The sequence below is a fragment of the Falco rusticolus genome, chromosome 8 (genome assembly GCF_015220075.1).
Source record: "Falco rusticolus isolate bFalRus1 chromosome 8, bFalRus1.pri, whole genome shotgun sequence".
Classification (NCBI taxonomy): domain Eukaryota; kingdom Metazoa; phylum Chordata; class Aves; order Falconiformes; family Falconidae; genus Falco; species Falco rusticolus.
Window position 1 is genome coordinate 50,603,256 of NC_051194.1, and position 15,172 is coordinate 50,618,427.

Genomic DNA, 15,172 nt, shown 5'->3' on the forward strand with positions numbered 1-15,172 from the left:
TCATGGGTAACCTGTAAGCCAGAGTTTTTTCCCACAAATTATTTCGTGGATGGGTGCTAATAACTAATATATTCAGGAGAAATGGTGATTGAATCAGGCACAGTTTGGAAACAAAAGAAAGGGTTAAGTTCAGTGACTGACTACACACCCTAAAGTAGTTTTTTATCAGCACTATTTAGTTTTTATTCATGCAGTGATACTGTTTTCTCCTGGCAGCTCCTGTGGCAGAAGTTTTAATAAAATAAGTGACAGACTTCATCTGTGTTCTACAGCCTTCTATGCTGCTAAGGGCTTTGAATTTAACATTTGTTTTATCACCCTCATAGTTAAGTTCTTTTTCAAACTAACATTTTTATGCTGATATGATAATGTGCTGAATTAGTAGGGTATCTGTCCTCATTTTGGTCAGCAGGTAAAATCAGCGCCAGTGGTTTAGGATTCCAAGTAGTCAAATGAGTGAATATAACCTTAGGGATAGGGAGCTGTGGGGGTAGTGAGAGAAGAAGTCAAAGCCTTTGTGTGATGAACAAAGCATTGCTGTAGCTGAACAAGAAAGCGGAGAGACTTTTCCCTACATTGTCACACAAAATTAACAGGCTGGCAATATAAGCACCAATAACAAATAATTCTTCTAAAAATAGTGTATAAATGTCTGTGGCAGGGAGTCAATGCATGAAAGGCAAGAAATATGCAAGGAGGAAAATGTTTTGGGAATCTGGGCTGCTTATGTTGTCTGTGCAACTTCAAGCTATATGGTTGTAACAGCCAGCAAAATAAAAGTACTTCATGAGTTTAAGCACTACTCTAGCAATTTTCTCTGACCTTATCCAGTAAAATGTATTTCTCTATCTGCTGCTCCAGAATCACTGCTTTTAAGATTGAAGAAACTAAAGTGATTGCCCAGTTTTCACTGAAACCTTATAAAGTTAGTTTCTGGCCTGTAGTTCATGAGCAATATTATTGAAAGCACACATGACAGAGCTGTGTCGTTCACATAATTGACTAAAAATTTCAGTCACTTAGTTCTGATATTTATTCTTTATTTATAAGTGGCACAGAGGCTTTTAGTCTAATTTCCCAGCCTGATGAGAGAGCAGGCATATTGTGTAGCAACGGGACGAAAACTTTCCTATCCTGAACCCTTGTCCTTCAGCTGTCAGAGCCACGTTTTGTGAGTATGGTGAAGTCCTTTGCTTTTTGCTGTATTTGTTAGTCACTCTCTTGGTATGAAATTAGCAGTGGAGTCACGGAGGGTTAGCCGTCTTGCTGGCTTGTTTTTATACGTGCCATCTAGGATTACCTCTGCTGAAAATAATCAGTAATCATAAACCACAACGTATGAGAGTTGAAACTACTGTCTTAAATCATTCTTAAAGCTTAAACTCAGCTATAACTAATCAATTTGATTTCCAATAGCTATTTTTAAAATCCACAAAAACCTAGTGGCAAAAGGTCTTGGCAAAGGCAGGCTGAAGTTCATCTTCCCTGAACATCACCACTTCCCAGCTCCTGCTCCTGACATTTTGCTTCGTGTCAATTTTGCTGTACCGAGAAGAGGGAAGAGCTTCCTCTTGAGGTTTGTGGCAGAGTTTTTTGCTTAATTAACTGGCAGAGAGGCTGCCTGAGAGTGACAGACAGTGCCTCCTTCAGTCCCCAAGTGAGTGGTGTTAATTTCCTGCAAAGTACAGGGGAACATATTCCCATCAGTATGTCCACACGACTCTTACTGATGCTAATGAGAGCTGGGTGCTCTGTCGAAGGGGAAATTGCTATCCGTGCTAGGGCTGCGTCCTGAATCAGTGAACAGTGGAATTGCATCGTCTCACTGGTTCTTTTTTGATGCATTGTTTCATTCAGCAACTTCATTGTTTTTTCCCCTGTTGTTATAGCTATCCTAAGCCAAGTTTTCCTAAGAAAACCACAGAATAATCTAGTATCAGTTTTGTCAGTATGCCACATAAAATGCTCCAAATCTGTGATTTCTGGGAAAATAGCAGAGGAAATTTTGGCAGGTCAGGCTGATTCTTCTGGACTTGCTCAAAAAATAGTAGTGAATATGTTTCATGTGGACAGCTGTATGTCTGAAAGCTTCCTTTAGTACAATATGAAAGTGATTCAGCCCCCCGGTCCATGACTGGAAATCTCTCTAACGTCTAAGACACTTAAAAGAGTCACATTTATAGTTCTAATTGATAGCCACTGTTTTGACAGGCAAACAGATTTCTCCTCCCAGTGGCTTCATGCAGTTGGCCTCCAGCAGACCTTACCATTAGCACAATCCTACTGAAAAGAATATACCAGCTAATAATAAATCTGTAGGGAGGGATGTTAACTACAAACTACTATGTCTAATCAGTAATGTACAATAGTGAAAGCCAGGGAGAGAAGGTATTACTTATCAGAAGGACTGATTTTGGCAGTTTAAAAATGCAAAACCATCTATTATTTATTATGCCAAAACACATTTTTCAAAATACAGTATATATAACTCCACTCTTACTTTGGTGTTGTTTTGAATGTTACTGCTTTGTAAAACTGTCAGCTATAGTGAAGACTCAAAGGTGGAATTTGTGATACTTTTGCCTTTTTATTTTTTTGTGGACCCTAAAAACGAGTCATCTTAGGTTTTCTCTTTGCCTTTACAACCTCCCTTTCCTATTTAAGAACCATCTCTCTCCCTCTTATAAGTCTTCCTTTGAAAGAGTCTCTTCACTATGTACTAACTCTTCATTCACAGTTTCTCAAGCACTCAGCAGTGCAGAGCTCAAATACAGGCTAATGTGTCCCACTGAGAAAGAGTGGAGATAGTTTTTGGTAGCTCAGCTACTGTAGAGATATCTCTGCATGTCTGTACTGCATATTGCTCGGCAGCGTCTTGGAGGCAAGAGTGCTGGTTCCCAAGACACATCTCTTCCACACAGTCGGCGGCAGAAATCTCCAGCAAGAGGTATTTCTGTAGCAGTGCAGCGGCAGAGCATATGAAAGGAGTGTGGAGCAAGGAGTGGGAGAGTGAGAGTGTTAGGAGAGAAGATGAGTGGGAAATAGTTCAAGGGGAAAAGCATCATAGCAAACTGGTTGAAAAATGAGACAGGTAGATGTGCACTGATAATGTAATCATAGCTCTGAGATGATCAGTAGAGAAAGAGAATAGGACCTTTTAAATGGGCAAGTCATTTTTACGCTTCATGCCTCAGTTTCTTCATTTGTAGAATGGATGATATATGCTTAACATTGATTGATTGTTAGAGAATCACTACATTCCCATAGAAACTGGAGCTTTCATGAAGGCTGAGGTGCTGTCTCAGTAAAAACACAGGGGAGTCCTTTGTACTCCTGCTATTTTTCAAGAGTCATGTTTTTCCTGGACATCTTGTTGGAACCTGCAAAGAGTGGTTTCACTTCATGAAAGTCAGATAAGCCCCAACAAATCTCCACTGTGGCATGTAAGGAAAGGAAGGCACGTGGTTTGATTGAGAAGGTCAGTACTGCAGTGGTGAGATGATTAGCAAGTCTGACACCTCGAGGTATCATGGCTCTGAGTGCAAATGTAGCAGGTTTTCAGTTTTGCTTTGCAAATGTCATGTATTTAATTTGCCTCATGAGTTTCGTATCTGCAGTTCCGATAATGTCACAGTTGCATGTTGTTTTTTCATAGCCAAAAGGGCTGAGCAAAAAGTTTTGTAGTGTGAGTGGAGATTCTCATATAGTGCCTCAGTAGCTGAAACACGAAGAAGAGCACCAAATAGCATGAGTTACGATATGAGAAAAATGAAAAGTCCTTCCCCATATAAACATGCATAATAAATACATATGCAGTTGATAAGTCAGTGAATTCTGGGGTCGTGTGGGTAGTAATAGGGAAAGAGACACACTATAGATGAGGAAGCATGAAACAGAAAAGAAAAAACTCAGCAGCCTGCTGTTGTCAAGTTTGGCACCCAAAGACTATCTTTTAGCTCCCTTCACTTGGTCTTTCCCCTGTCCCACCTTCAAGTGGCCCTGTTAACTACGGGGGGCTGGAGGTGCTGGTGGGTCACCGAGGCATGCTGGCTGTCACTTGACGGCAGAATTTCCAAATCCACGTGTGAGAAAACCACAAAGTCAGCAAGTAGTTCTGGAGGAGCAGCTGGCAACACACACAGATTGTACTGGGAGTCTCTGTCTCCTACTTTGTATTACTGACTGAACCTTAGAGGAACAGGTTCAGTCAGAAACTGCATTTATCTTTTTCTGCATGACAGAGAGTAACAAATTCCTGGAAAAATCAGCAGCTAGCCTAACTACCTGATTCTCTCTTTCTTCTCATGGAGACATGAGAAGATGGATGACTATGAAATGGGAATTGAGAAGGCAGAGTCAGGGGCTTAGTACTCTGGTCTTTGCTTTGAGTATGGAGTTACTGTGCCCAAGGCTTGGGTGTGATTAACGTGTTCCTCTGGGGTTGGCAGATTGGCATTTGCAGACTCCATACAGAGTAGGCACAGCCATGTTTCTGTGCACTGTCTGGGACACGATTAGTACTTCAGAAGAAACTACTTGCCTGTAAGATGGAACCAAGAGGGGAAAATGGCTGATGTTGTATGAGAAGTAGGGGAAAATAAGAGTATATGGGAATAAATCCTTACTTGGGTGGAGGGTATTTGCACAGTCTGGTGGACAAGCAAGCAGGGCTTGTTGCATTGGACAGACTATAAATCATTTTTTTCCTCCTTCTGATCAAGCTGTAAATCACAGCTGTGCTCTATTACTGCAGTTTTTTCTTTCTTGATATATGTGATGTGGAATGCAGATTCTTTTACTGGTGAGCAGAAAGACTAGCAACATGGTCAGCAGAGGACTGAAGCATCATTTCATGGAAGCAGATGCGTAGCTGCCATTCAACATCACAATTTTCCTGGTCATGTAATAGTAGTCGTAATCCCTCTTCATAAACACCATCTCCAACACTCAGACTACCTCAGCATGTTTTAAATTCCTGGAAGTGTGAAGGATGACTCTTCATAGCTGCCTTCTGTTGTCTATATTTACATAGCAGCCAATGAGAGTTATTCCATTCCATTGGTTCAGTAGATGGACTTTGTGGCTTTGCAGCTACCACTTCTAACTTCTTAGGGTACCATCTTCTTCATAGGGTACCGTCACATTCCTTGGTTTTTGTCTTTGGTCATTTCATATGCTACAGAAGTAAGATTTGATATATGGTACAGATGGACAGAACTGCCCCACTGATAGGGATTTCCCAATCTCTAATTACCAGAATGAGTTACAGTAACTCACTTCTATGTAAAATAAGAGCAAGCTCTTCATTTAAGAAATAAGGATACGGGGCTCAAAGGCTTGGGGAAGATGATAGGTGAAGAGATTTAAAGGCGATTATTTAGATTGCCTTTGTTCTGCAATTTCTAGGCGAAGAGCAACCTCTTGCATTATACATGGCAAACAGCCTCCAGTCTTTTATCTGATACTGAAACATAGATAATATCCAAGACTGGTACCAGCAATGAAGATTTTTCTTCTGTTGCTGTTTCCATGGTTGATACTCTCAGAGTAAACTTCAGTGTGTAACTTACAGCTTCTGTTTGGCATTTGCTTTCAGCATATGACCCTCTTCATTGAAGATTATAGATTATTTACCTGTGAGGTGTTACAGCAAGCAGCTTCTCAGATTTGGTGCTGGGAATTCTTTCATTAGCCCTTAAGTCTGTGAACAACGTGATGATCCAAGCATTAATACACATGTGATTAACTGTCTTTTCTCAGCTTTGTTTGCTTTGTTCTACTGATGCCTACAAGTTACATAATGAGTAGCATGTACAGGGTATGCATTAAAGGCAGTTCCCCATTGTCGCAGGCTTCACGGCAAATGTATTTTCCTTTTAGCAAAACTTCAGTGGGGAAAAAATTGCACTGTTGATTTATTTTGAATGAACTCCGGGAAGGCTTACTAAGTATGCAATGTGGAAAGCTCCTTGAAGTGTTGGGGGTTAATACTCTCTGCTCTTAATTTCAAATTCCAGATAAATATGGTTTCAGCTTTGATCTTATCTGGACTAATTCTTTGTCACTGTACTAATTAATTCAGCATGCTGCAGAAAGGATGCTAATTTGGGCATCAAAGAAATAAATGGGTGGGGGGAGGTTGCGTTTAATCAGAGTTGTTAAAAAGATAAGTTTTACTCCCATTAGACTGCATCTGGAATCTCAGTCATTTTAGTCTAGCTCCAGCAGCCTGATACGGTAAATTAAAAATAAAAAACAAAAAAAATCACTTGTTTGCTTAATGTTGATATTACAGGAGCAACATATATCGCTGTTAGTAATGTGGATTTCTTTATATTTGCATTTTCTACATAACCTTCTCTTTTCTTGCTGACCATAACCAGTTTAACTCCTGCAACATTAGAATACTATGGATTCTCTCCCAAAATAATCTGAAGATTGCTAAATACGAGGACACTCACATTCATGAAGTTTAGCTACATTTGCAGAACACAAATAATAATTGTAGCACAGGACACCTTAATAAATTGCCATGTGCCTCCATTGATATAATAAATCAGAGGTTTGGTCATTTCTCCCTTTCATGGGAGCTATTTTTGATTGCCGAAGCTGCCCTATTCACTGTGGAAAGTTGCTGCTCTTGCCGACTGCCTCTCACTTGGTGCTGCCCTGGGAGTGAGCTGCAGCAGGTGGGAGAGCTGGGAGGCACCAGGCTAGCCGTGTAACTCTTTCCTGCAAGCAAACCTCATTAAATCTAGTTAAAAGTGGATCTTTTTTCTTTATTTTTCCAAAGCTCTTTCCAACTTACCAAACAGTACTGGTGGTGTGTGCAGCACTGCGCAGCCCGGTGGTGGTGTTCCCATTTTACCCCTTCCTCTCCCTTTCCTCTGAGTTGGAGGCACTTTCCACCTGGGAGCAGGGAGCAGGAGGGGCCGAAATGACCTTCTCCTTTGCTTGTCATCTTACCATGGCTTTTCTCTTACCCTGCCAAAGCAGGGAGGTTGGGTCAAAACCAGCTCCTGGGTAAGGCTTTGTCATGAGGAGGTCTTGCTGCAACAGATCTCATACACTGAGGCATCTTGATGTCACTGGGGCTAAATCCTCCACGAAGAGAATGGGATCTGCTCACTGTGGGGAGCAGGGGGAGTGGCAGTGGGGCAAGGAAAAGAGATGCTCACCCCTCGCGGCTCAGAGGCCCCCACACATAGCTGCCCTTTTATTAGAAGTTTAATTCATGTCATGGAGGTACTTTCATCTTCTTGGATATTGGTAAAGATTTGAACAGTGTTGTCCATCCCTTGCTATGTGTGCTCTGTTCTCAAAATGTCAAAATATGTTTTACCAAAACATGTTCTCTTCTTTTTGTAGTTTTTTTTCAGCTCTTGCAAAGCTGTTGGTCCCACTGATGTAATACTCAATGGCATACTTCTGCCCAATAAGTAAACATTTAATAACAAACCTTTTAGGTATTTAGAGAGCCACTAAAAATGTAAAAGATGTATTTCATTAATGCTGCTATTAACATAAATGTAAAATGAGCCTGGTCTGTAATCACCAACAAGTCTGACTCACTAAGGATCTTTACGGCAATGTTTAATACTCCGTAAAAGTGTATGTATGAAAGTGATTAATCAAAGCACAGCACAGCTTCTAAAGTATTTCTTCTGCTGTAAAGCTGAGTGATAAAACAACTTAAAACACACGGCAGTAGTGGCAGTTAATAAGCTTTTTATAGTCCCTGTGTGGACCTGAAAATCATACCTTATTAGTATCTTTATCTTTCTTGCTCACTCATTCATTCATACTCACATTTAAATTTAATTTTAAGGGTTATTTCTAGTCTTTCATAAGGGACCTGCTTTAATAATCTCAGCATTTTTCCCCATTTGCTGTGAAATGACTAGGAGTCAGAGCTTTTCTTATATGTACTTTACAAATCACTCTGGTTTTTTTACAGATCATTTCTGGAGATGTCAGGATTTTATGACATTGTTAGGCTTTGTATCTTGCTTGACTGTGTCATAGGCCCTCTTGAATTACTTCCCTGCAGATGTTTACAATTTCGTTCTGCACCCTGTTAGCTGCAGTGACACCTACTGATCTAGGCCAACTGAATTAACGAGGAAATCCAAATTGCTGAATTTAGTCAGCAAGCTTGTTAGGGTTCCACCCACCAGATGTTTCTGCTGCTTAGAAGTCTGGGACTTTATAGACCTGCCTGCTTTTTAATCCTTGAAGCAAATATCAACACATTTGAGATCTCCACGCTCGCAGCTCCACACGGAAACAAAGTGTTGCCATGACCACAGCTTTAGGTCTTGCATATAAGACGTTTAGCCCAAGTACAACAGAACAGGTCTATAGGAGGTTTGTTTTAATTTTTATCCCTTGGAAGCCTTGAAAAAAAGCATGCATATGCTTTAATGCTATACAAATAGAATGGTAATAAATACTGCAAGATGACAACACACATTTGGTATTCAGAGACTTCATTTATTTAATGCTTCGAAGAGGAAAATTTTTAGTTACTTGCAGGGCATCCTTTGAAATTAATAGAAATAGGATAGATCCTTGCTCTTGCACAGCCTGTTTCCAACCATTGCATATGGGGTTTTCCCATAAGGATGAAGTGCTCAGAGGTCTGATCATATAAAGAAAATCCCTTTATCCTTTTGTTTACAGGAAGACTGTGCTCTGAGTAGTTGGAATATTAATATTCTCAACTGAAAAGTATACTAGGGGTATTAGGGCTTCAACTTCTGTAACAGTACTTCCCAAGCATTTACAGTGGATAATCAGAGAACTGCGGCAGTCACTCAAGCTGGGAAGATAACAGATTTTTTTCCTGTCGTGATTACAAGTGGCTTCATTTGACATAAATCGATTATAGATGGATATAGAATGAGAGGATACAGTTGATTCATTTGGTTTCAGGTCTGGTTGTTATATGTCTCCATTTATTACATAAGGTTTTCAGAGTAACAATTCCGTCGTATATTAAGTTGAAGAGAATTTTGCTGTGCAGAGTATAGCAAAACAGACGTTTCAAAAATGCGTGCCATACATTTTTTCATTGTTTTTATTCTTCTGAAAATAGTATTAATATGGAAGGCAGATTTTACCACAATCCAATTATTTGTTGCCTGGGGAATTGGAAACTCCAAATCCTAAAGCCATTCAGTTTTCATAGAATTTTAATATGGATTTGATTAATTCTATAGTATGATTTTGACAATAGGTTTTATCCTGTCCTTGTTGGGATCAGTGGAGAGCCTCACATTGATATCAGTGAGAACGTGATCAAACCCAGTTGGACAGCAAGTACTCTTCATTTTTTTTGTTCCCATAAGCAGTAGAGAACCATTAAGCCTGTAGTGCACAAACCCATGCAAAATTACAATGGGTGGAAGCTAATTTTATCATCGGAAGCCCATGGCAATTAGAACGCATCAGTGAGCAGACCATAAATTTTAGGACAGTGTATAAATTCAGGCAGAGATGCTACTGGGGGCTTTGTGGTTTAATGCTGTCTATCCTATATTGCTTTTCTTAACAGTGTTAAAGATTTTTTTCTGCTTTTATTTTTTTAGTGTTTGTGCAAGATTTTTATTGAGCTGAAAAACATTACAATAATAATAAAAGAGAATGGATTTTTATGGTATAGAAATGTGCAAAAGAGACCAAAAATCTGAATGTTTCCCTAGCCTTGAGCTAGACGCTGTATACTTAGTGTAACAGGTAAAAATTGTAAGCCTGCGCAAATCCCATCTAAAGCTAAAAATAGCAAAAAAAGCAAAAGTTGTTTTCATCAAGACCAACTCAATATTCCCAATTTATAATTACACTGGAACTTGCCAGTTTTATGGCAGGAACAGCTCTACCAGCAAAGAGCACTATTTTTGATAAGAGTTGTTATGTTGGCAGTTACTACAATCAAAATTGTCGCTTTATTTTGTTTAAAATTTATTTCCCCAGTAAGCAAGAAATAATATCTAGACTTGAAAGGGAAGTATGTTAAAAATTATTTTTATATATATACATTTCTCTCGAGTATGCAACATATCTAACTTCAACTCCCTGCAGCAATACAAAATGCCCAAGAATAATGTTTTAATAATCAATACATCCTACAGTCGAATATGAGACTCTGCAAACCTGTAATTGAAACTGTGGGAGAAAAGCAGGCAGCCTGAATATAAAAAAAGTACCAGAGTTGGATTATGACCAAGATGCAAGTGCTAATACAGCCTCTCTTGAGAAAACTGCCATGAGACCATCGCAGCATGTGCAAGTGTTAGAAAGCAGGGGTCTTTCAGGTGCAGCCTGCTGGTGCTCATCCCCAGGCGATTTATTGTTTGGCTGCCTGACAGCTCTGTAGAGAGCAATATATGCAGTTTCATCAAGCTTTTCTTTTTCACCTGGGTCATCTTGTATCTGTGAGCCCTTCTCACTTTGCATCTTCTCACTCTGTATGTACAACCTCTCTCTCTTGTGTTTCCCAACTGCTGCCTTCACTGCTGCTACCACCCTCTGATGAGGTTTGTGGCTCCACATTCTCTTGGGACTGCTAGAACTCAGAAGGCAGTAGTGGAATTAGTGTACTGCTCTATACTCAGGAAAAGCAAAAGTATGGAAAGTACCTGCAGTCTTTCTGGAAGCACTGAAATGTCTAGAGACCTAAAAAAAGGAATTGAAGATTGTTTATAGATTAGGGGTATGCATATTTTTTATCAAAGGACCCCTCAAAGAACGTAAGACACTATCTATCCCTATTGCCACACATTAAAAAAAGGAAGAGAAAACCACGCACTGAGATACGACTCCTCCTACTCTTCAGCACAATCCTTGGCAGAGCCAGGATAAAGCATCTCATGTTGTTAGCAGCAGTATTTGCCCTTCTCATTAGCACCACACACTATGTGCCTGTCTCTCATGCCCATCATTCCCTTTTTAACCAGGTTCTTATTGTCTGAAAGACTTGCTGCGGAGTCCCTAAGAACTTTATTTGACCACAAGCTCAGAATTATTGATTACATTCACAAAAAAAATTTGGATCATTAATTTATGAGCCTGACAGAGTATTTGCAAGATTTCTGCTTTTGTCAGAGGAGACACCTAAAGTCAATGATTTACAGCTTAAGTATATGCACAGTAATTCAGCTATTCCACTTGAGGCAGTTTGGGCTGACATGAAAAATAAAAAGGGTAAAAGAAAGATCACCAAGACAATGCTGCAGACTTTCACAGAGGAGTTTGCAGTTCTGAGTCAGAGTATTTACTTCGTAATATGGTATACTTAATGAAGAAATCGTTACTTTACGTTGTTGTCATGCATGCAAGGACAATATTGATTTGCATGGACAGATAGAGACTGATCATTTACTTACTTGGGGAACTGAGAATTTCTGACTGGGGAAGAGGAGAGGAGGTTTTTGTACTTTTTGGTCCTTCATTCATGAGCATATTTGACATACTTGACCCCCATGTTCCATCTAGCTCCATCAGAAATGAAATGTAGCTCCCCAGTTCAGTCACCTTTTATAGACTGCGCAAAGCAGACTTGTTACGCATATTTGTACAGTGTATAGAACAGTGGGACCCCTGAACTGATTGGGGTCTCCGGAGGACTTTCATAGCATAAATATTACATGATAGTATATTACTAGGCAGAAAGAAAAACCCAGAAGTACTTGAAAAAGGAGCTCTTATGAACTGGCTATTTTTGTACTCTCAGAACACAGCAAGATTTTATTTCCGATTGCATCCTTACTTAAACAAAGAACAAATCCTTTAATTAAGGCCAGACATGAATGAGAGACAGTAGTTACTGATAAGACTAGAACACATGGTCCAGTTTGGGTGCTGACACCACAGCCACTGCAGATTACTTTCAGAGAGCTGTCCTGTGGCAAGAAGAATGTTCAGCCACTTTAAAATGTGCCATATTAATAGTGCAGCCCTGCAGTGACTTGCGTGTCAGGTTTGGTGGGGCTTTTCAACTTTGTTTCAGGCAATAGCTTTCAAAAGTACAGGGCCCAAATCAATTTGTAACCTAACTAGTCCTTCCTATTGCATATGGTCCATTCATTACTGGTAATTTATTTTGCCAAGTGGGAAATCTGAGTAACTTAGATAAAAACAGTGTTTTGATTGCCTAAAATTTCTGTGGTTTATGATGCATAAGTTTTGATTTTTCTTCTAGTAATTATTTCCTCCTGACTCCTTCCTTGCTATCTTAAACAGATTTGGAAAGAAAAAAGAAGATAAAAGTGGGAAAACAGATCAGAAGGGGAATCCAAAGCAAGACGTGCTTAAAGAGGAGGAGCTGGAGAAAATGAAAGATGAACGTGAAAGGTGAGTAAATGATGGTGGCATCTGTGTTCATCAGATGAAAAACTTCAAAGCAAGGGATTGCTTGAAGGGACAGACAGACAGCCTGGCTGGAGATGTCCCAGACCATGTCCGCTGGCAGTCAGGTCCAGGCAACGCAGGCTGGTCTTCTGGCAGAGTCGAGTCAGGGTTGCTGTGTGACAGGAGGAGCTTGCCTGTCTCCTGCAGGTTTTTTGCACTTCACTCTGGTAGCTACTATTCAGATCACAATTTCTGGTAAGCTGGTGAAGAACAATTCCTTTAAAAGCTGTTTCACCTCTGCCCATTCCCAAGACCAGCTGACTTAGTAATTTTTTAATTTGCTTCTCTAAATTGAGAACCTCCTCCCTTCTCTCCTGACAGCTTCTTCTGTGGTTTTCAGCAATTCAGATTTCTTTGGCTTCAGCTAGCTGTGCTATCAAGTGGTAGTGTTTGTACTTGGGTATGTTCTTTTCTGTGCCGTGTTTGCTGGTTAGCCACGTGTTGCAGAAATATCTGCTCCACAAATGCTGAGTAGGCCAAGAGACACCAGGAAGAAAGCAGGTTCAGACGGTTAAAATCAGTCTGAAGAGACAAAGGTCTGCAAGCAGTGGGGCGGATGAGATGGGCAAGGCAAGAAGCTAGGTGTGTGCCAGCTGTCAGTTGCCATATTTCTGAGGTAAAGCTCTGAGACTTAAGATGAAAGGAACCACTGATGTGAATAAGCCCAGTTCTTGGTCTTGTTCATAAAATACTCATTTTTCATGCCCAATCTCAGCAACTTCGTTATCTTTCCAGGTAAAGAAAATTTAGTTTTCTACTTTTCCCCATGTCTGCCCTTCAGGTGCTAGGGACAGTTTGTAAGTGCTGAGAAAGCTCAGCAAACTCCTCTCTCCCTTTCCACAGCTCATCCAGATGTACTTCATGATATGCTGAAGAAGGTCTTTGTTTCCCTATGGTGGCTGCTACCAGAAAAGTTAAAGAGCCCATCCTTGCTGGCTCTCAAAGAGGTGTCTGCAGTTGCTGTAAAACTTTCCAAGTTGTAGTAATGCGGGTTGTCAGGGCATGGGGAAAGCTTTCAGAGGTGTCTCCTTCACTGGAGCATCCTGCTCCTGGGAGATGGAATGGAAGCAGGTATGGTTCCTTTTGGGTAGGCAGAGTCTTCCCGTACAGGCCAGCCTTTGTGGTGTTGGTCAGTGCCCAGGGAAAAGACACCCTGCTTTCACTTGAGCCATGTAGTGTGTGGTCAGCCATGTAAGTGGTAGCTGATGGGTTTGATGGGGAAAAGAAATAAATCCAAACCCCAACAACCCCAACCCTTCTGTCTGTTGCTAACATTTACTGGTTTAAAGTCTAGTAAGGTATCCAGTTGCTGCAGTGCTGCTACTGGATATGCTTAGCCAGTGTTTAAGTATTTAGTTCATCTAAGTTAAGTAGTGTCGGGAGAAACTTTGTACCATTTGTTTTAAAATTTCTATGCCGTGCCCTTGATTTTGCCAGATTGATGAGTGCCTTTATTTTAAACTGCTGACTCCCAATTTGGATACTGGCAATTTGAGAGGTATGTGTCCTTCATTTTAAAGAAGCCAGTGTCTTTTATTAGGATCCTGGCAAGCTAAGAAGCATGTATCCCATCTGTTAAAGGGCCAGTGTCATTTACTAAAATTTTGGCAGGCTGCAAGGAATGAACCCTTCTGTCTAGAGGTCTAACGTTCCAATTGGACACAAGATAATTGTTCTTAATATTTCTTAGCGTTGTATGCTTTTTTTTAAATTACAATCACTGATTGACAGTAACTTGGTAAGGCTGCATTAGAAACTGGCAGCTCAATGTCTTCATCATTCAGGTTTCTCTAGTAATGATGTCAGTTTTGACCTGAAAGAGTTTGCGACTGAAATGGAGAGCAGCAGGTGTGTTGAGAAGTGGATGAACCAAGATTATATTTTTAACTCACTCACTTGATTCTTCTTCTATAATAGTCAAGAATAGAAATATCATACTTTTTGTCAGGTAATACATCTTATATGTTGGGGGATTAAAATCAAAAAGTAAAAATAATAAAAAAAAAAAAAAGAGGAGTGAAGAAATTTTCCCTATGTTATCTTCAAAGCAATGCAGCACATGCTGTAAAAACAAGCAATTTGCTTCAACTTTCTAAATGAAGTAAGAGCATGGCTGTATATGTTTGCCCACATAAGACTATCTACAGGCTGACTATTGAACCCTTCTTGAGTTGACCATAAAACAGAAGAGACTTTATTTTTCCTAGAGGAAAATTATATAAGGAAGTTAGTTCTCATATGTGGATAAGAACTGTTCGGGAAATTGATTAAAATCAGTGGAAGGAAACATTACTTGACTTGAAGGTAATTCAGTCCTTTTGCCTAGTTGTTGCCTGTTCACCTGGTGATGATGCTCAGTAAGGCAGTAAAGACAAATTTTATAGCTCTGTCCCAAGATTTAGTAATTCTGTAGTGTAATTCAAGTCCAAGATCTTAATGCACATATTGGCAAAGAAAACTGGGTGGCACATCTACACCATAGATCTTCTGCTTCTATGACTTCACTAGCTGCAATCCTGCATACTTGGTCTTATATTTATAAAACCAAGCATCACTGAAGCTTACTAGAACATAGGCGTATTTTCAAAGCTGTTCTTGCTGAGAGTGAAATGAGCGTATGTTAAAACTACTAGGGATGTAATAGTGGAACAGACTACAGAATACTTGATAAATATGTAGCATGTTTTGTCCCCTGATACCTGTGAACAAATCCTGTATTTACCAGCTTGAACAAGATACAAATCACTTTTCTAACATTTGA

The 15,172-nt window shown here is 40.0% G+C and overlaps 1 protein-coding gene across 1 annotated transcript in view; it reads left to right on the forward strand.

Annotated features, from left to right (window-relative positions):
• Nucleotides 1–15,172, forward strand: part of PARD3B (par-3 family cell polarity regulator beta) — a 413,185-nt gene that overhangs the window by 301,122 nt on the left and 96,891 nt on the right. Inside the window, exon 19 of the mRNA XM_037397959.1 lies at nt 12,244–12,354. Coding sequence (XP_037253856.1) covers nt 12,244–12,354 — 111 coding nt within the window. The remainder of the gene's footprint in view (nt 1–12,243; nt 12,355–15,172) is intronic.